Here is a 22,186-nt window from a genome sequence, read left to right as displayed (position 1 = left end):
AATAGTGTTTTTTTAATCAATTATTTAGTATAGTTTTACCTAAAAAGGATAACCTCACCAAGGATGGTCCTCCTCTACATCCTCTGAGGAGCCTTCACTGGCGCGCACACACACACACACACACACACACACACTCCTGTGTTTTACTTGGTGCATTGTTATATTCACGTTTATCTGTAATGAATATAACAGTCCACCAGGTGGAGCTTTTACACCAGACATAGACAGTCAGACATCTCACCCATTACCTCAACACTGTGGAAGACAGCTTTGCTTTCTAAAGTCAATATTACACTTTATAATAGATATTACCAAGATAAATATCACAGAAACCTTTTTATATGAAGTCTGCGGGTTTGCAATTATCACCTTTCAAAACAAGTTGTTTCCTGTTATAATGAGGATCCCGAAAATAAGGCTGTGTCCTCACTTGTTTCCCCTTGACATATCAAACTTAACGAGCAAGCTAACACTCACTCCCTGAATGAAATGCTTGGGCAGCTCTTTGGAAGAACAACAAAGGACTCCAAATATTTGATGTAATTATGGCTCTGGACAAAAAACACTCAGATCACTATTCAAAGCCTGAGCAAGAAATTACATTCATAAAGCAGCTGTGAAGTCCTTCATTATGGCTCCAATCCAGGCTTGAGCAATGGCCGTCCTGGGGGCCGTATGCGACCCATGACCTGATTCAATACGGCCTGTGGAATCATACTCAGATCACATCAAGAATTTGCGATAGTAAAGTTTTGAAAAATGTATTTGTTATTCAAATTAAAAGCCAAATGAATACTCACCTTTGTGTAATGATTTAATGACCCCCATCGCTTGTGGGATAAAAAAAAAACATGTAACCTTTATTTATTTAACAAGGCAAGTCAGTGTAACGGATGTGAAACGGCTAGCTTAGTTAGCAGTGCGCGCTAAATAGCGTTTCAATCGGTGACGTCACTTGCTCTGAGACCTTGAAGTAGTAGTTCCCCTTGCGCGGAATTTGTGGAGCGATGGGTAACGATGCTTCGTGGGTGACTCTTGATGATGTGTGCAGAGGGTCCCTGGTTCGCGGGTATGGGCGCGAACGGCCGGATGTGAACGGCCGGATGTGATGCAACCAGGTACCGCAGTGATGCAATCTTGCACTGAGATGCAGTGTCTTAGACCGCTGCGCCACTCGGGAAGACATAAATAACACCTGCTCGAGGAAAGACCTTGACTGACAGGCTGACACACACCTCGTCACAGTTACAAATAGTAGCTAGCTAGAAATTGAGCAAAAATGTGTTTTTCAAAGATTTCAAAGAAAAGGAAAGTAGACAATGAATGCAGGATGTTCCAGCAAATATTTCTTTATTAAGGTATCAGGGGAAGCTGTGTGCTTAGTGTGCAAAGGACTACAACTTGTTCCGACACTGACAGGCGAAGCGTGCAGAGAAATATAGGAATGTCTTCTGAGCAGAGGGCAAGAGCATCGAAAGAGTTGCTTTCTCAGTTGCAAAAGCAGCAAGGACTTTTCACAAAACTTCAATCAGCAAACGACAGAATTGCGTGAACTAGCTATGTACTGTCCCACGAAACTGCTAAACATAGCAAGCCATTCGCTGAGGGCGAATTCATTAAAGAATGTTTAATTGACTCTGCAGAAATACTTTGCCTTGACAAGAAAGAGCTGTTTGAAAATGTTTCCCTGTCAAGACGAACAGTGACACGACGTGTTGAGGACATCGCAGAGAATGTGGAACAACAGTTGAAAGACAAGGTAAAGCATTTCCCCGATTTCTCCTTGGCCCTGGATGAGAGCAGTGATGAACGTGACACGGCGCAGTTGATATTCTTACGAGGCATAACCCCAGACTTTGAAATGACAGAGGAGCTTCAGTGCAGTCAATGAAGAGCACAACCACAGGGAAGGATTTATTGGAGGTTAATAAGTGTGTGGAAAAGCTGAGACTCAGGTTTGAAAAGTTCTCCAGTGTGACCACTGATGGGTGCCCAAACATGACAGGAAAAAGCGTTGGCCTTTTGAAAAGGATACAAGATCAAGTAGCTGAGCTGAACCCAGATCATAAAATGATTTTCCTGCACTGCATTATTCATCAGGAGGTGCTCTGTAAATGTGTTCTGAAAATGAGCCATGTTGTGGATACAGTCCCTACAGTGGTAAACTTCATAAAAGCAACATCTTTAAACCACAGGCAGTTTGTCTCACTGTTGGAAGAGACAGAGTCGGGTCATGCAGATCTTCCCTACCACACAAACCTTTGGGGAAGGTGAAGGCAGAGATTGCAGAGTTTTTGCAAATGAAAGGAAAATATGTGGATTCCCCTCAACTAAAGGATAAAGAATGGTTGGCTGATTTTGCCTTCACCGTGGACATCAGGGCCTTCATGAATGAACTGAATTCCAAACTAGAAGGGAAGGGCCTTTTTGCGCATCAGATGTACAGCCTTGTCAAAGCCTTCAAGGGAAAATTAATCCTCCTGACCCGCCAAGTAGAAGCCAACAATCTCACCCACCTTCTGACACCACTAGTCTGTTCCCTATCAGATTTTTATTTTTTTATTTATTTTACCTTTATTTAACCAGGTAGGCAAGTTGAGAACAAGTTCTCATTTACAATTGCGACCTGGCCAAGATAAAGCAAAGCAGTTCGACAGATAAAACGACACAGAGTTACACATGGAGTAAAAACAAACATACAGTCAATAATGCAGTATAAACAAGTCTATATACAATGTGAGCAAATGAGGTGAGAAGGGAGGTAAAGGCAAAAAAAGGCCATGATGGCAAAGTAAATACAATATAGCAAGTAAAATACTGGAATGGTAGTTTTGCAATGGAAGAATGTGCAAAGTAGAAATAAAAAAATAATGGGGTGCAAAGGAGCAAAATAAATAAATAAATAAAAATTAAATACAGTTGGGAAAGAGGTAGTTGTTTGGGCTAAATTATAGGTGGGCTATGTACAGGTGCAGTAATCTGTGAGCTGCTCTGACAGTTGGTGCTTAAAGCTAGTGAGGGAGATAAGTGTTTCCAGTTTCAGAGATTTTTGTAGTTCGTTCCAGTCATTGGCAGCAGAGAACTGGAAGGAGAGGCGGCCAAAGAAAGAATTGGTCTTGGGGGTGACTAGAGAGATATACCTGCTGGAGCGTGTGCTACAGGTGGGAGATGCTATGGTGACCAGCGAGCTGAGATAAGGGGGGACTTTACCTAGCAGGGTCTTGTAGATGACATGGAGCCAGTGGGTTTGGCGACGAGTATGAAGCGAGGGCCAGCCAACGAGAGCGTACAGGTCGCAATGGTGGGTAGTATATGGGGCTTTGGTGATAAAACGGATTGCACTGTGATAGACTGCATCCAATTTGTTGAGTAGGGTATTGGAGGCTATTTTGTAAATGACATCGCCAAAGTCGAGGATTGGTAGGATGGTCAGTTTTACAAGGGTATGTTTGGCAGCATGAGTGAAGGATGCTTTGTTGCGAAATAGGAAGCCAATTCTAGATTTAACTTTGGATTGGAGATGTTTGATATGGGTCTGGAAGGAGAGTTTACAGTCTAACCAGACACCTAAGTATTTGTAGTTGTCCACGTATTCTAAGTCAGAGCCGTCCAGAGTAGTGATGTTGGACAGGCGGGTAGGTGCAGGTAGCGATCGGTTGAAGAGCATGCATTTAGTTTTACTTGTATTTAAGAGCAATTGGAGGCCACGGAAGGAGAGTTGTATGGCATTGAAGCTTGCCTGGAGGGTTGTTAACACAGTGTCCAAAGAAGGGCCGGAAGTATACAGAATGGTGTCGTCTGCGTAGAGGTGGATCAGGGACTCACCAGCAGCAAGAGCGACCTCATTGATGTATACAGAGAAGAGAGTCGGTCCAAGAATTGAACCCTGTGGCACCCCCATAGAGACTGCCAGAGGTCCGGACAGCAGACCCTCCGACTTGACACACTGAACTCTATCAGAGAAGTAGTTGGTGAACCAGGCGAGGCAATCATTTGAGAAACCAAGGCTGTCGAGTCTGCCGATGAGGATATGGTGATTGACAGAGTCGAAAGCCTTGGCCAGATCAATGAATACGGCTGCACAGTAATGTTTCTTATCGATGGCGGTTAAGATATCGTTTAGGACCTTGAGCGTGGCTGAGGTGCACCCATGACCAGCTCTGAAACCAGATTGCATAGCAGAGAAGGTATGGTGAGATTCGAAATGGTCGGTAATCTGTTTGTTGACTTGGCTTTCGAAGACCTTAGAAAGGCACGGTAGGATAGATATAGGTCTGTAGCAGTTTGGGTCAAGAGTGTCCCCCCCTTTGAAGAGGGGGATGACCGCAGCTGCTTTCCAATCCTTGGGAATCTCAGACGACACGAAAGAGAGGTTGAACAGGCTAGTAATAGGGGTGGCAACAATTTCGGCAGATAATTTTAGAAAGAAAGGGTCCAGATTGTCTAGCCCGGCTGATTTGTAGGGGTCCAGATTTTGCAGCTCTTTCAGAACATCAGCTGAATGGATTTGGGAGAAGGAGAAATGGGGAAGGCTTGGGCGAGTTGCTGTTGGGGGTGCAGTGCTGTTGTCCGGGGTAGGAGTAGCCAGGTGGAAAGCATGGCCAGCCGTAGAAAAATGCTTATTGAAATTCTCAATTATGGTGGATTTATCAGTGGTGACAGTGTTTCCTATCTTCAGTGCAGTGGGCAGCTGGGAGGAGGTGTTCTTATTCTCCATGGACTTTACAGTGTCCCAGAACTTTTTTGAGTTAGTGTTGCAGGAAGCAAATTTCTGCTTGAAAAAGCTAGCCTTGGCTTTTCTAACTGCCTGTGTATAATGATTTCTAGCTTCCCTGAACAGCTGCATATCACGGGGGCTGTTCGATGCTAATGCAGAATGCCATAGGATGTTTTTGTGTTGGTTAAGGGCAGTCAGGTCTGGGGAGAACCAAGGGCTATATCTGTTCCTGGTTCTAAATTTCTTGAATGGGGCATGTTTATTTAAGATGGTTAGGAAGGCATTTTTAAAAAATATCCAGGCATCCTCTACTGACGGGATGAGATCAATATCCTTCCAGGATACCCCGGCCAGGTCGATTAGAAAGGCCTGCTCGCAGAAGTGTTTCAGGGAGCGTTTTACAGTGATGAGTGGAGGTCGTTTGACCGCTGACCCATTACGGATGCAGGCAATGAGGCAGTGATCGCTGAGATCTTGGTTGAAGACAGCAGAGGTGTATTTAGAGGGGAAGTTGGTTAGGATGATATCTATGAGGGTGCCCGTGTTTAAGGTTTTGGGGAGGTACCTGGTAGGTTCATTGATTATTTGTGTGAGATTGAGGGCATCAAGTTTAGATTGTAGGATGGCTGGGGTGTTAAGCATGTTCCAGTTTAGGTCGCCTAGCAGCACGAACTCTGAAGATAGATGGGGGGCAATCAGTTCACATATGGTGTCCAGAGCACAGCTGGGGGCAGAGGGTGGTCTATAGCAGGCGGCAACGGTGAGAGACTTGTTTTTAGAGAGGTGGATTTTTAAAAGTAGAAGTTCAAATTGTTTGGGTACAGACCTGGATAGTAGGACAGAACTCTGCAGGCTATCTTTGCAGTAGATTGCAACACCGCCCCCTTTGGCAGTTCTATCTTGTCTGAAAATGTTGTAGTTTGGAATTAAAACTTCAGAATTTTTGGTGGTCTTCCTAAGCCAGGATTCAGACACAGCTAGAACATCCGGGTTGGCAGAGTGTGCTAAAGCAGTGAATAGAACAAACTTAGGGAGGAGGCTTCTAATGTTAACATGCATGAAACCAAGGCTATTACGGTTACAGAAGTCGTCAAAAGAGAGCGCCTGGGGAATAGGAGTGGAGCTAGGCACTGCAGGGCCTGGATTCACCTCTACATCGCCAGAGGAACATAGGAGGAGTAGAATAAGGGTACGGCTAAAAGCTATGAGAATTGGTCGTCTAGAACGTCTGGAACATAGAGTAAAAGGAGGTTTCTGGGGGCGATAAAATAGCATCAAGGTATAATGTACAGACAAATGTATGGTAGGATGTGAATACAGTGGAGGTAAACCTAGGTATTGAGTGATGAAGAGAGAGATATTGTCTCTAGAAACATCGTTGAAACCAGGAGATGTCATTGCATGTGTGGGTGGTGGAACTAATAGGTTGGATAAGGTATAGTGAGCAGGACTAGAGGCTCTACAGTGAAATAAGCCAATAAACACTAACCAGAACAGAAATGGACAAGACATATTGACATTAAGGATAGGCATGCTTAGTCGAGTGATCAAAAGGGTCCGGTGAGTGGAGAGGTTGGTTGGTGATTTAGACAGCTAGCCAGGGCATCGGTAGCAAGCTAGCATAGGATGGAGGTCTGTTAGCCACCCCTTACGTTCCGTCAGTAGATTAGTGGGGTTCCGTGTGGTAGAGGGGATTAATCCAAATCACACAACAACAACAAAAATAAAAACAATAGATATAGTTATAGAGGCCCAAGAAGAAAAGATAATAATAATAATTAAAAAATAATTTAAAAAAAAATAATAATAAAAAAATTGTCCGATTGTCTATTCAGATAGCAGCCGGTAAGACAGCTAACGGTTAGCAGGCCGCAGATGGGCGTTCAGGTAACGTCGCGACGGAGGAGCCGGCCGAATAACTCCTTCGGGTAGATAACGTCGGCAGTCCAGTTGTGAAGGCCCGGTGGGGCTCCGCGAAGGCAGTAAAACGGGTCCGGATAGGTGACTGCAGCCCAGGTGTGATTGATGGAACTCAGGAGTGATTGACGGAGCTTGCTAGCTCCGGAATAATTGATGTTTGCTCCGGAATCGACGAAGGCCGATGGTCACACGGATAGCAGCTAGCTAGCTGTGAGATCCGGGTATGAATGTCCAGGGACATGGAGAGAAAAATTGGTCCGGTATGTTCAGTTCCGAGCCGCGCTGCGCCGTACAGAACTGGCGATAGATTTTCGAGCTAAAGGATAGCTGATGACCACAAACCGTGGTTAGCTGAATATTAACGATTTGCCAGTAAAGGAGCTAACTAGCTTCTGAACTAGCTTCTGGATTAGCTTCTGGCTAGTTTCAGGCTAGCTTCTTGGAGTTTCTGGCTAGCTTCTTGGAGGATTACAGATCTGAGGTAAATAATACTTTTTTATAAATATACATTGGTGAGGCGGGTTGCAGGAGAGTGTTTTGAAGATGAGTTGATGGAAAATAAAAATAAAATGTATGTGAAAAAGTTGTAAATATATATATATACAGGACACGACAAGACGAGGACAAAAGACGTCTGAACTGCTATGCCACCTTGGAGATGACCAGTGGGAGACGTATACATCGCTGCAGTGTGCTTTGAATGGCGAGTTTCCTCATTGTTTTAAAGATTTCAAAGTGTTAGAAAATGACATGCTGTTGGTTTCCTCTCCTTTCACCTTCAATGTGGATAACGCTCCCACTGACCTGCAACTTGAGCTTATCGATTTTCAGTCTGATGCAGTGATTGGAGAACTATCCAAAACAATGTCACTGATGAGGTTCTATGCATCTCTAGATTAACGAAACTTTCCGAAGATTAGGAGTCATGCTCAGAAGATGTTTGTACTGTTTGGGTCAACCTATGTATGTGAACATATGTTTTCAGTGATGAAATATAACAAGGCACAGATCATCTCTTACGGACTCTGACCTCAGCAATCCTGCGCATAGAGACGTCAGAAACTATACCTGACTTCATTGCTCTAGTCAATGCCCATCAGAGACTTCACTCCTCACACTGATTGAGTAGTTTAAATGTAATGTTGAGCACTCTCTCTTTCTTGTGTTTTTGTGCATACGAGTTAACAAGAGTTCTGTCCGTGGTGCTGAATGCACAGTGTACTTTTCCCTCTGTGTAGTTCATTGGAAGTTTTAATAATGAAGATACCTACCAAAAGGAGAACATGGATGTGGTTTACCTCTGTGCATGTTAAAAAAGTTAAATGAGTAGCATATCAGGACGTGATTTACAGTAGATATATCTGTCAAAACGACATATAATCCTGTAATAGGATTCTGGCCCGCGATGGCAAAAATATATTCTAATGTGGCCCTCCATGGAAAATAATTGCCCAGGCCTGCTCTAGTCAGTGTGTGTGTGTGTGTATAATACAATGTCAACAGTGAGACTCACGTTATTCATATTTCTCTCACTCAATAGAAATCACACACACGCACAAATACCAAAAGCTGACCTGCGCTGACAGTCACAGCTTCCACGAACTGCTCCCTCCAGGAGTGAGTGCCAATCACAAGGGCCAAGTTGGTCTTCTTAATGAGCTTGTCAACGGTGCTCTGCCAATCACAAACAAAATGCGCATAGTCAACATCCTATTATAGAGACGAAGGCAAACTCATGTGCGTGACCGGAACACTAATGGAGAATGCCTAGAAGAGTTTGGAGGAAGTGACATCGTTACCATGAGAAGTGCAGTAATATTTGATATTTTATTAAGATCCCCATTAGCTGTTGCGATAGCAGCAGCTACTCTTTCTGGGGTCCATTTCTGGGGTAATATGAATTCACAATAGTAGTATTTGTTTAAACTGCACACACACACACACACACACACACACACACACACACACACACACACACACACACACACACACACACACACACACACACACACACACTGTGGTCCTTATAAACACATGCTGTGTTTATAAGGACACTCCTCCCAAGCAATCACAGCAAACCACATGCTGAGTCCTGGGATCCACTCATGCACTGAAGAAAAGCATCATATCCAGAACTCAAGTACTACTGCACCAAACTGTAACTTCCTCCTACTCAATCTAACCAATAAAAATATCCTATGAAGCACCCTAGCCAAACCCGACTGGATAGGAGGTTTCATTGGATAGAAAGGTCTCACCAATGTGGGTAAGCCTCGAAGACTGGGGACTACAGGCGATGGCCATCAGCCTTTAGACAACTGGGACATACTGTCCTATTCAATAATGGGTACGGTTTCATGCACACAATAATACGATTATTGTGGATTGTTAGATTAGATTTGTTCAAAACATTTACATGCTCTGCAAGGAGAATGATTTTCTGAATAATCCTGTTTACGTGAAATCAGGCTACTGATGGGGAAAATAAATGCAGAAAATCGCCAATCAAAATAAACGTTGTACCCCAGAAGCCAGGTTTATTCTGCGAAGCCTATTTGATTCGGAGTTCGGACATATAAAGTTTGTGTGTGAAAACTAATTCTAAGATGCACTCTTTCCGTTTTATCCGAACTCACGCCACTAGCGCATAAGAGGGAAGCTTTGGCTACCGGTGCATAGATCAAACGCACCGCTGGGACAATGATTCACCTTACATGTCCTAATCCTGTGAAAGAATGCTCAGAGAAGCAGATGTTTTCACCAGCGTAGGTTTACTTCGATTTAACCCTACGCCGATGTAAAATCAGCAGAGTAATCGGTTCACATGACTATTGCCATTGTCGGCCTACTGCCATAATCCAGTTTAAGATTGAATTATTAGAGTATGTTTACATCAGTGGAGGCTGGTGGGAGGAGCTATAGGAGGACGGGCCCATTGTAATGGCTGGAATGGAATCAATGGATCAGTATCATACAGAGCAAACATATGGAAACCACACGTTTGATTGCGTTCCATTGATTCCATTCCCGTCATTACAATGAGCCCGTCCTCCTATAGCTCCTCCCACCAGCCTCCACTGATGTAAACGTATTCTATGACTGCCAGGGTATAGGAGCTGCCTGGGCATACAGTATGTGATGCTCAGCGGTAGTCGTTTTTACTTGTTGATGTGGAAACTTCACCTGTGTAAACATTTCTCACTGGTCTTTTTTTTGCGAACTCCGTCCACCCATCCATAGAGCTAACAATGCTATTAAATTATGTGACATTGATCTAGGATTTCATAAAGCCAAGTGCCAGTCTTTGAAATGACTTGAGAGATCAATTACCTGTTGTGTTTGTTTTGTGCTGCTACAAATCATCAGTGACAAGCGCAATCTTATTATGCATAATAAATTAATCTTAATCAAGTCAAGAAGAGGCACACGGCCTGATTGGATTAAATCCCGAGGCATGTTGCTATAGGACTTAAATGAGCTAGCTGTTGTCCGTCACAACCGTTGGTTCACTTGACGAAAATATTGATTAATCAATTAGCTTAAACACCAACCCTTCTGAGGACCGACACTGGGCACAGTTGAGGGTCGCTCCACCTCAAAATATCCAATGCAAGTCAATGGTACCTATATTAGCCTTTTCATCCTTCATGCCCAAATCATCCTAAAGTATCTAAAAATGGATTGGATGTTACTTATAGATGATTTGGATATGCTAATGTAGGTACGATTGACTTGCATTGGATTTCTTGAAGTGGAACGAGCCTCAACTGTGCCCAGTGTCTGTCCTCAGATGGGTTGATGTTAAACCAACTGTGCCCAGTTTCTGTCCTCAGATGGGTTGGTGTTAAACCAACTGTGTGGCTCTGGGGCTGTATGTGATCTTGGATCAGGTTTGCCTAGTAGATAACAACGAATAAGATTATATGGAACTGATCGTAGACCATGTGATGCTCGATGCATTTACTGAGCGCTGATGTGGCCAATCGAGTGAAGCAGAGGAGAAGAGGGGCTATATACCTTGAACTCATAAGACTCCTCAATGACCACCTCCAGCCGGCTGTGCTCCCCCAAGATGGGCTTTCCCATCTCTGCAATGCGCCTCGCCTCCTCCTCCTCTGCACTCATCTGGCCATCAGGATCCTCTAAGAGATAAGAGACAGGAGGGATGAGATCAATAGAACATTGAAGGGAATGAGAGAAGAGAGAGGGGGGGGGTGAGGGAAGAGAGGGGGGGGGGTGAGAGGAGGGAGGGGGGGGGGGTGAGAGGAGAGAGAGGGGGGGGGGGGGTGAGAGGAGAGAGGGGGGGTGAGGGAAGAGAGGGGGGGGGTGAGGGAAGAGAGGGGGGGGGTGAGAGGAGAGAGAGGGGGGGGGGGGTGAGAGGAGAGAGGGGGGGGGTGAGAGGAGAGAGGGGGGGGGTGAGAGGAGAGAGAGGGGGGGGTGGAGAGGAGAGAGAGGGGAGGGAGAGGGAGGGGGGTGAGGGCAGAGAGGGGGGGGGTGAGGGAAGAGAGGGGGGGGTGAGAGGAGAGAGGAGGGGGGGTGAGGGAAGAGAGGGGGGTGGGTGAGGGAAGAGAGGGGGGGGTGAGAGGAGAGCGAGAGGGAGGGGGGGTGAGGGAAGAGAGGGGGGGGTGAGGGAAGAGAGGGGGGGGGTGAGAGGAGAGAGGGAGGGGGGGTGAGGGAAGAGAGGGGGGGTGGTGAGGGAAGAGGGGGGGGTGAGAGGAGGAGAGGGGGGGGTGAGAGGAGGAAGAGAGGGGGGGTGAGGGAAAGAGAGGGGGGGTGAGAGGAGAGAGGGGGGGTGAGAGGAGAGAGAGAGGGAGGGGGGGTGAGGGAAGAGGGGGGGGTGAGAGGAGAAAGAGGGGGGGTGAGAGGAGAGAGGGGGGGGGGTGAGGAAGAGAGGGGGGTGAGAGGAGGAGAGAGGGGAGGGGGGGGTGAGGGAAGAGAGGGGGGGGGTGAGAGGAGAGAGAGAGGGAGGGGGGGTGAGGGAAGAGAGAGGGGGGGTGAGAGGAGAGAGAGGGGGGGTGAGGGAAGAGAGGGGGGGGGGGTGAGAGGAGAGAGAGGGGGGGGTGAGGGAAGAGAGGGGGGGGTGAGAGGAGAGAGAGAGGGGGGGGGGTGAGAGGAGAGAGAAATTGAAACTCAAACATGCCAACATGCCTCACAAACAGATTTTTCAAGGGTGTCCTATCAATAATTGAGTTTGAGTCAGCATTATTTCCTCTTCATACAGTACATCACTCATGTGCATTAGCCCATGTGCATTAGCCCATGTGCATTAGCCCATGTGCATTAGCCCATGTATGTGGAGACGTGGGGGAGGGCGAGTAGGAGAGATGAGAGGTTGATGGTGAATGTGTGGGTGCGATGGGGAAGCAAGAGTGAAAAGAGATGAGATAAGGAGAGATTAGTGGGGTATATTCATGAGAAGATGAAAGTAGGGCAGTCTGGGAGACGTAGCAACAAAAAGATAGCCAGACATTTTGTTGGAGAAAGAAATTGTGGAAGAAACAGACAGAAGGTGAGTTGAAATGAGGGTAGATTTATGCTGACTTGAGGTGGGCAAAGACCAATGTCCCAAAGTGTGATTTAGTGGCTGTTAATAAAATTTAATTGGACCAATAGGGTCCTCAGAAAGCCGCATTTAAAATAACACCTCAAATACACTATAAACAGATGGGCAAAACCCATTCTCCCTGCTTCCATTCAGCATCATATTTCCTATCTACTTATAGCGTATAATTACTCATCCTCTCATTGGAGGGACGACAAAGATGGTGAGCCGTGAAGACGCACGGGAAGCTTTGTTTGTGTGTCGTCGTTGCCGCGTGGCGAGTGGGCAGATATTATTCCTCTTAGTCCCTCTCCTCTCTGCCTTCAAAGCACAAGCTGTAATTATGAAAGGACTAGAGAGCTGCCAGGCACCACATGGCAACTGTCCCACTGTATTCCCCCAATGCTCCAGCTCCTTCACCGTGTTGCTCTATCAGGGTTACACCAGATACTAAATACTAATACCAACACACTCTAATGATGAAGTATACTGCTGGTCTGCGGTTACTGTGGGTAAATTACAGCACCATCATCCCAGGGCACATATTCACAAAGAAGCTCAGGGTAGGAATGATGATCTAGGATCAGATCCTTCCAGCTCGTGTCCATCTCTTTTTTCATTAAAATGCAGAACTGATGCTAGATCAGCGCTCCTGCTCTGAGACGCTTAATGAATATGGGCCTTGATTGGGTAAGGCTCTTCAACACCTGTTTAAGACGTGCATTAGAATAAAGTGTGTCATGGGACACTGCTAGACTACTGTAGAAGGACAGTACTCTAATATTAATCCAAGAGAAGCCAGTTGTACGATATATCCGCATATAATATTTATCAAGAGAAGCCAGTTGTGCGATATATACGCATATAATATTTATCAAGAGAAGCCAGTTGTGCGATATATACGCATATAATATTAATCCAAGAGAAGCCAGTTGTACGATATATTCGCATATAATATTTATCCAAGAGAAGCCAGTTGTACGATATATCCGCATATAATATTTATCCAAGAGAAGCCAGTTGTGCGATATATACGCATATAATATTTATCCAAGAGAAGCCAGTTGTACGATATATCCGCATATAATATTTATCCAAGAGAAGCCAGTTGTACGATATATCCGCATATAATATTTATCCAGGGATGGATACAAATCGATGTGAGAGTGATGCAGGTCCTTCTCATGGATTTATGCTGTAAATAGACTTGTAAATTATGCCACAGTGGCCAAGGCAACACTGGGTGCTAAATCCCTAAGTGGCTAACCGCAACAGAGGTGTGAACAAAATAAAGGTTCTTACAATGTTCTTCCTCATATTTCCCAGCATGCTCTATTGCAAGTAGATTTTTAGAATGGTTTGTTTAAATATCTATGTTTTTGCATGTATATAGATGAATTAATTTAAAGTTAGACTCAGCGATATGACATAGATGCAGAAAGTAAACGGCTTAGTGGATCAATTTCTGCAAAAACTAAGAGCTTGAAGCTCAACTTATCCACTGTTTTGGTCGTAAGAGCATGAAGGGAACCCGTGCGTGCACATGCGCAAATACTGTGCAACTCATCTCAACTCAATATCTGCTGTGCTGCTTGTGTGCCGAGTCTACATTTAATATTATGCTACTCAAATATAAATAACATACATTTTTCTAAACTAATCCAATCTGTTACTTGGATTTATTGCACCCGCTACTGAAATGGTTGTTTAAATTAATCTCATATCTCAGTCTTCCCAACACTGGCAGTCATTCTGAATGCAAGTTGAGAGTGAATACAATTCCAAATGTCGGATATCCCCAATCTGGCTGGATTACAATAGGAATTGCATATCTCTTTGTAAACTAGCATAATGTGATTGCAGGCAGGGTAAAACTAAGCCCTCAGAAGAAGGCTTCATTAAATATGTATTGTCTTGTCTCGTCTTAAAGAATGACATGTTAATGACAATGTATTCACTTGGGATCTCACTTGGTGAAGGCCACAGGACTGAGAATGGATGAAATCAACAACCATGTCTCTGTCACTAGCAATCACAGTCATGGGTGGTACTGGTAACTTTAACGTTCACTTGAACAGGCACCCTGGGAAATACGCAAGTAAGGCTTAAAACTCTACAGCAGGGCTATTCAATTCCAGTCCTGGAGGCCCAAAACATGTCCGGTTTTGGATTTTCTTTCTATGGTTCTTCAAAGACCCTTAAATTGATGTTGTTATATAGTGTACCAACTCATGTGAAATGTTTGTTGTTGTCATTTCCCCCCTTGGGCCTTTAGGGAAAATACAAAGTTATATTTCTGCTGTTTCTAGGCTGGTTGTGTGAGGCAAGTTGCTGATGGTCTTACCTTGGTTGAGCAGAAGGGCTGGAAGAAAGAAGAAAGAACCGTCAGTACAGCAGTCCAATCTCCAGACAAGTCAAAGTGCACATTACACTTCCCTGACCTTGTGAGGTTTTACCAACTAAGAACTCTGATGTCACGACAGCTATTGTGAACTCTCCTCTAAGTGCCTCAGTTCAGTAAAAACAATCTCTCTCCCTCTCTCCTTCCCTTCCTCCCTCTCAAAAACACAGGCACGAAACACACACACACTAGACCTATTTCCTCTCTTTTTTCTTAGCCTCACACACAATTGGACATCAGCAGGCTCTCTGGTTGGCTCTGCGACTCTGAAAGATCTCTACTTGTATCTTCATCTCACCAGCAGAATTGAAAATGTATTATTTACCAAACAAAGCTACCTATAGTGCCTGACTGGTACTAGCTATCAGGCCCAACTCAGTCAGTGCCTGAAGTGCGATGAAAAAGGAACAGGTACTTAATTGTAGCGTACCCGGGTTTGTGTTTTAGAGCCAGTATTCTATAAGAGGTGCCACAACTCATTAAAGGTGCAGTTCTCCATACCAGTCAGCACCAACCCATTCCCAACCACAGACATCAGGAAAACAGAAAAGGACACACAGCACACATACACTACAAGTACACACACACTACAAGTACACACACCTGAGATTCCCCTCTTCAGCCAGCGTGGTTCCTCTAGTACGATGAAGAAGTTCTCCTTTTTCTCATACTCCTCATCGTCAATGATCCTCACCTGCAGGGTCTGACTGCACACACACCCACCCACACAGGTCAGTATCCGAGGTCATTAATCAACAAATAGATGAGACTGTCTTATTTCACTTTATTCAACAGTTAAAGGGATCAGTGGAAGGATGTGATCCCAGGGGTTAGTCAGGGATTTTGTTGTACTTTACAGAGAGAGCTCACCTCACACACACACACACACACAATCTTGTCCTTAATGTAGAGCCTCAAGGCTCTCTTTCCACCGCGGGTCCCTCCCAGTTAGCCATGAGCTAACCATGCGCCACGTAGAGCCATCAAGCAACAGGCAGGGAGGGGAGCCGCACAAAGCCAGACAAACGATGGCTTCCTCCCCGGGGGACCGCCCCAGACAAATTAACAGGCACGGCTTGCACTTAAATCACAACAGAGGACCCGCATCAATATTTCATCACTCCACGGCTGAATAATTCAGATGCAGACATGCACACCAGTCAGGGAGGGGACACCCAGGGGTCTGCAACACAGAGGGGCGTCACCCCTGCTGTATATCATCCCCTGTGGCCCAATCCTCATCCACTGCTCCATCCCTCATCCACTGCTCCTTCCATCCTGTGATTCTACCTACTGTAGGTCCTTTACTGTACCACCTACTGTAGGTCCTTTACTGTACCAGCTACTGTAGGTCCTTACTGTAGCCACCTACTGTAGGTCCTTTACTGTACCACCTACTGTAGGTCCTTTACTGTACCACCTACTGTAGGTCCTTTACTGTACCACCTACTGTAGGTCCTTTACTGTACCACCTACTGTAGGTCCTTTACTGTACCACCTTACTGTAGGCCTTTACTGTACCACCTACTGTAGTCCTTTACTGTACCACCTACTGTAGGTCCTTTACTGTACCACCTACTGTAGGTCCTTTACTGTACCACCTACTGTAGGTCCTTTACTGTACCACCTACTGTAGGTCCTTTACTGTACCACCTACTGTAGGTCCTTTACTGTACCACCTACTGTAGGTCCTTTACTGTACCACCTACTGTAGGTCCTTTACTGTACCACCTACTGTAGGTCCTTACTGTACCACCTACTGTAGGTCCTTTACTGTACCCTACTGTAGGTCCTTTACTGTACCACCTACTGTAGGTCATTTACTGTACTACCTACTGTAGGTCCTTTACTGTACCACCTACTGTAGGTCCTTTACTGTACCACCTACTGTAGGTCCTTTACTGTACCACCTACTGTAGGTCCTTTACTGTACCACCTACTGTAGGTCCTTTACTGTACCACCTACTGTAGGTCCTTTACTGTACCACCTACTGTAGGTCCTTTACTGTACCACCTACTGTAGGTCCTTTACTGTCCACCTACTGTAGGTCCTTTACTGTACCACCTACTGTAGGTCCTTTACTGTTTCACCTACTGTAGGTCCTTTACTGTACCACCTACTGTAGGTCCTTTACTGTACTACCTACTGTAGGTCATTTACTGTACTACCTACTGTAGGTTATTTACTGTACTACCTACTGTAGGTCATTTACTGTACCACCTACTGTAGGTCCTTTACTGTACCACCTACTGTAGGTCCTTTACTGTACCACCTACTGTAGGTCCTTTACTGTACCACCTACTGTAGGTCCTTTACTGTACCACCTACTGTAGGTCATTTACTGTACTACCTACTGTAGGTTATTTACTGTACTACCTACTGTAGGTTATTTACTGTACCACCTACTGTAGGTCCTTTACTGTACCACCTACTGTAGGTTATTTACTGTACCACCTACTGTAGGTCATTTACTGTACCACCTACTGTAGGTCCTTTACTGTACCACCTACTGTAGGTTATTTACTGTACCACCTACTGTAGGTCATTTACTGTACTACCTACTGTAGGTTATTTACTGTACCTACTACTGAACAACCTTAACCTCTCTTGGTGATCTAACCCATAGGTTCCACCGCACCCCCCCCTTACAGAGTAGTGCAGGGCTAGCGGTCAGCTTTTACACAGGCTGATGTGGAGTGGCTGGTGAAAAGAGGAAATAGGAGGGGAGGAGAGGAGAGGAGGGGGAGTTGGAAGACGTGTTTCACTTTTTTTATTATGCTCATTAGTCCTGATAATGTCTCCCAGGACATTGTGCCTGAAAATGTCACCACAGCAACAGTCTCCCTGTTGGCAGAGCAAACATAAACAAATGAAGTGAGAGAAACAAAGAAACAGAGAGAGAGGGAGAAGAGAGAAAGAGGGGGAAGGGAGATATACAGATATAGGAACTTAATTTGAGCCATTTTGCTACAGCAGGAAAACAATCCTGCAGCAACAAGAAATGTGAATTAATACATGGATTATAATCAATAATCAATGGACATTTTTGTAGTTACTGATCAATATTTTTTTGGGGAAAAAATCTAGTCTGAAATTTCTAAGTGGAAATTACAAACTTCAGAAGCCTTTTAAAACCTTAAATACACTACACGTTTTGCATTTACTGCATTGCAGGAATGTTCTCCTGCAACAGGGTGATCAAATTAAGATCCTACATCTGTAGATACATCTGTAGATACAGGGGGAGAGAGAGAGAGAGAATAGAGGAAGAAGGGAAAGATATATACAGCGAGATGAGAGTGAAATTAGAGCTGAATGAGAAATAAACAAGATGTTGAAATGACCATTACTGTGCAAATTTTGTGGCAAGAAAGAAAGAGAACCAGAATGAGCCAAGACTGTGACATGAATACAGATATTGTGGTAATATAGCATGATAATATAGCATGATAATATAGCTGATAATATAGCATGATAATATAGCATGATAATATAACATGATGTAGCCTACTTTAAGGCAGCAACACATAGCAGTGTGAATACAGTATTGGCTATGAGTTGAGCACAAACACACAAGCCATTGATGAGCTAAAGCTCACTCCAGGTTGGCCTTTATGAATAATGGAGAACAGTAACTGGAATGTAATAGTGAGAGGGAAGGGGGAGGGAGGGAGGGAATGAGGGAGTAGGGGAGAGTAGGAAACGATGGAGTGTGGACGTCCGTCCATCAGTACTCACGTTGTCTGGTCGTTGGAGAACTCCAGCTCTCCCTGGGTGTCCTCGTAGTCCACGCCGCCCCCCTTCGCCGTGCCCTCCTCCGTGTGATAGGGCAGGATCACCGTGCCGCGGGCACCCGAGTTCCGCACCACTGAGATCTCCATGGTGCCAACACTCTCGCTGACGCGCACCAGCCGATTACGGAATGTGAAGAATCCAGCATGGTCGTCGTCCAGGATGGTCACCGTGGCGACCAGGGGCTCCACCAGGCGACCCTTGGGTCTCGCGCCTGGCTCATCACTCTCGAACATCCCCTCGGCGTCACCGATGCGCAAGTTGAGCAGCCGCACGAAAAAGTGCTCGTCCTCCTCGAAGATGTCATCATCTATGATGCCGACCTGGGAAAGGTGTAGGATGGAGGGGTGATGAAGAATTGATTTTTATTTTATTTTATTAGGATCTCTTTTAGTCTTCATTTGGACTAATCTTCCAAGAGTCCTTAAACATTCAAATACAATTTATAATACAAACACATTTTCACATAACACACGGTTACAGACATAATACACTAACATATTGACCAGATAAATACTTTAACAGTCTGAAAAGATAGACTGATTATTCATCTACCATAGTCCAGCACAACTTCCCTATGTATTATATTTAAATGGTATTCGTATTGTTTGAATTTACAGCTGAAGTCGGAGGTTTACATACACCTTAGCCAAATAAGGCTAAGTTACCTCTCTTAGGTCAGTTAGGATCACCACTTAATTTTAAGAATGTGAAATGTCAGAATAATAGTAGAGAGAATGATTTATGTCAGCTTAGATTTCTTTCATCACATTCCCAGTGGGTCAGAAGTTTACATGCACTCAATTAGTATTTGGTAGCATTGCCTTAAAATTGTTGAACTTGGGTCAAACGTTTCGGGTAGTCTTCCACAAGCTTCCCACAATAAGTTGGGTGAATTTTGGCCCATTCCTCCTGACAGAGCTGGTGTAATTGAGTCAGGTTTGTTGGCCTCCTTGCTCGCACACGCTTTTTCAGTTCTGCCAACAGATTATCTATAGGATTGAGGTCAGGCTATGTGATGGCCACTCCATTATCTCGACTTTGTTGTCTTTAAGCCATTTTGCCACAACAAATGGGAAGACCCATTTGCGACCAAGCTGATGTCTTGAGATGTTGCTTTCCACCTAATTTCCCCTCCTCATGATGCCATCTATTTTGTGAAGTGCACCAGTCCCTCCTGCAGCAAAACACCCCCACAACATGATGCTGCCACCCCCGTGCTTCACTGTTGGGATGGTGTTCTTCAGCTTGCAAGTCTCCTCCTTTTTCCTCCAAACATAACGATGGTCATTAAGGCCAAACAATTCAATTTTTGTTTTATCAGACCAAAGGACATTTCTCGTAATGTATCCAAGATATCAAGTTTTGGCAAGCCTTTCATTGATGGATTTTAACAAGTCCACATCCATATCAGTAAACCTCGCCACACGCGCCCTCTTACTAGGGGATGGTTTAGTTCCATCGCTGATACCCATTGGCCAACTTGGCTTTGGTTTGTTTTGCTGATTGGGTTGGTTGGTTGTCCTTCACAATGCTTGAATCCTCAGAAAACTTTGAGTTCGTAAGTATCTCACATCAATTAATCGTTCAAGCTCTTCAATGGATTCTGAATCATCCAGCGTGTTTTGCAGGCAGAGCAAAACAAAAAGAACGAAACAACGGATGTATCTTTCCGGACCTGTACAGGCCATCGGTAGATACACGCAATACACATTCATTGATTTTTTTAAACTATTGTGTACTCACTCGTGGTTGGAGGAAGTGCCAGTCTTTAAAAGGATAAGAGAAACACTGTTGTTTGAAGACAGAATGTGACAGCTGTTACAGACCACAAACGCTTGAGAGAGACGCGTCAAATCAACCTCACTGATCGTAAAAGACTTGGGACACTAAAGGATTGATTGTTGTAGTCACTCATTCATGTCTAATGGTTGACAAGCTACTGTGATGAAATAAAACAATTGAGTTGTTCCCTAACTCGCTCCCTCACTCTCTCTCTTCACATTCCTTGTTTTCTCCCTTTCCTCAACACCCCTCCTGCGGTCCAGAAATACACATTCTCTTTGTCCTCTTTCTAAGCGTGAACATGAAATGACGTGAAAACTATGACAAGTTCAAAGAGAGAAACATCCTCTCCAAGGACAAAACACTTCAAAGCCCACTTCCTCTTTTTTTCACCGTCTCTCCCACTCAGATGAAGTCGTATCCACTGTTAGTCAGGACCATGAGGCAGACTTTAATGTGCTCTAGCTTCCGGAAGACTCTCCAGTTCTACTGGCTCCTCTAAGACAATATGAGACGGTTGATCAGGGACAGAGAGGACTCTAATTCAGAGGGTAATCGGTTTCTACGGCTGTTTTCTGCTCCTTCCATTACGTGACGTCTGGATCAGGCCACGACAAGCAGATCTAACGACCTAGCTGGGGATCTGCTTGGCAGCACAGTTGTGCAATGCTTCTTACTAGAATTGATTATAACTGTAGGTTACTGTTTGCTTTCCTTCCCTTCCACTGACCCCTCACCTTGATCTCCTTGCGGGTATCTCCGGGTTTGAACACCAGCGTTCCCTCGCTGTACTCGTAGTCGGACCCGGCGTTGGCCGAGCCGTCCTCGGTCCGGTAGTCCACGTAGAAGGTGCTCTCCCCCAGGCCCCCTTGACACACCACAGCCAGCCTCAGTACGCCGCAGTTCTCCATACACTGGCTGTGGGTGCTCTCGAACGCCAGGCGGCTGCACTCAGCCAGGTCGTCGTCCTCGCAGACCACTTCCTCGTCCACGGCGGCGGCGCGGCGGGAGTGGTCGGCGGCGTGCCTCTTGAGCACGTTGCCGGCGCCGGTCATCATGCGCGTAGCCTGGATGCGGTAGAAGGCGCGGCTCTTCTGTTGATGGAGGAGGGCGTAGTAGTTGGCAAGATCTACCAGCTGATCCAGCTCCTTGTCTGGAAACTTCTGCTTCAGCTGCTTCAGGATGCGGATCACCTGGGGGGGGGGGGGGCAGAGGAACAGGGGGTGAAAAAGAGGGACACAGACACACAACCTCGACACAGAGAGAAGGTTTGTGACTCTTGTAGGTTCAGCACGTTAGTAGCTCTTAATGGTCTCCTTTGCTCCAGTGTGTTTGTATGTGTGGTTGAGGTGGGTGTATCCTCTTCTTCTCTCCATCTCTTTTACTCTCTCTAGCCCTATCTATTCCTGACAGGTGCTATGTGGGTGTCCATGAATGGGATGAGTATATCCTCTATAACCCCCCTCCCTCTCTCTCTGTCCCCACCTCTCTCTCTCCTCCTCCCTACTGTACACCTCTCTCTCTCTTTCTCCCTCCATACCTCCCCCTCTCTCTCTCCTGTACACCTCTCTATCTATCTCTCTCTCTCACCCTCCCTACTGTACACCTCTCTCTCTCCTCATCCCTACTGTATCACCTCTCTCCCCCCTCCCTACTGTACACCTCTCTCTCTCCTCATCCCTACTGTACACCCTCTCTCTCCTCATCCCTACTGTCCATCTCTCTCTCTCCCCTCCCTACTGTACACCGCTCTCTCTCTCTCTCCTCCTCCCTACTGTACACCTCTCTCTCTCTCCTCATCCCTACTGTACAGCTCTCGCCCTCTCCTCCTCCCTACTGTCCAACCTCTCTCCCTCTCCTCCTCCCTACTGTCCACCTCTCTCCCTCTTGTCCTCCCTACTGTACACCTCTCTCGCTCTCCTCCTCCCTACTGTACACCTCTCTCCCTCTCCTCCTCCCTACTGTACACCTCTCTCCCTCTCCTCCCTACTGTACACCTCTCTCCCTCTCCTCCTCCCTACTGTACAC

General features: G+C 45.5%; 1 protein-coding gene across 2 annotated transcripts in view; it reads right to left on the bottom strand.

Annotated features, from left to right (window-relative positions):
* Positions 1–22,186, bottom strand: part of LOC109909002 (sodium/calcium exchanger 2-like) — a 114,210-nt gene that overhangs the window by 9,219 nt on the left and 82,805 nt on the right. For both annotated transcript variants that reach the window (XM_031795955.1, XM_031795954.1), the window contains 6 exons: positions 20,896–21,351; positions 18,320–18,696; positions 15,184–15,287; positions 14,524–14,541; positions 10,655–10,779; positions 8,212–8,311 (listed from right to left, as the gene is read on the bottom strand). In XM_031795955.1, the coding sequence (XP_031651815.1) occupies positions 8,212–8,311; positions 10,655–10,779; positions 14,524–14,541; positions 15,184–15,287; positions 18,320–18,696; positions 20,896–21,351 (1,180 nt within the window). The remainder of the gene's footprint in view (positions 1–8,211; positions 8,312–10,654; positions 10,780–14,523; positions 14,542–15,183; positions 15,288–18,319; positions 18,697–20,895; positions 21,352–22,186) is intronic.

This window comes from Oncorhynchus kisutch, linkage group LG18 (assembly GCF_002021735.2).
Source record: "Oncorhynchus kisutch isolate 150728-3 linkage group LG18, Okis_V2, whole genome shotgun sequence".
Classification (NCBI taxonomy): Eukaryota; Metazoa; Chordata; class Actinopteri; order Salmoniformes; family Salmonidae; genus Oncorhynchus; species Oncorhynchus kisutch.
This window is presented reverse-complemented; position numbering and strand designations above follow the sequence as displayed.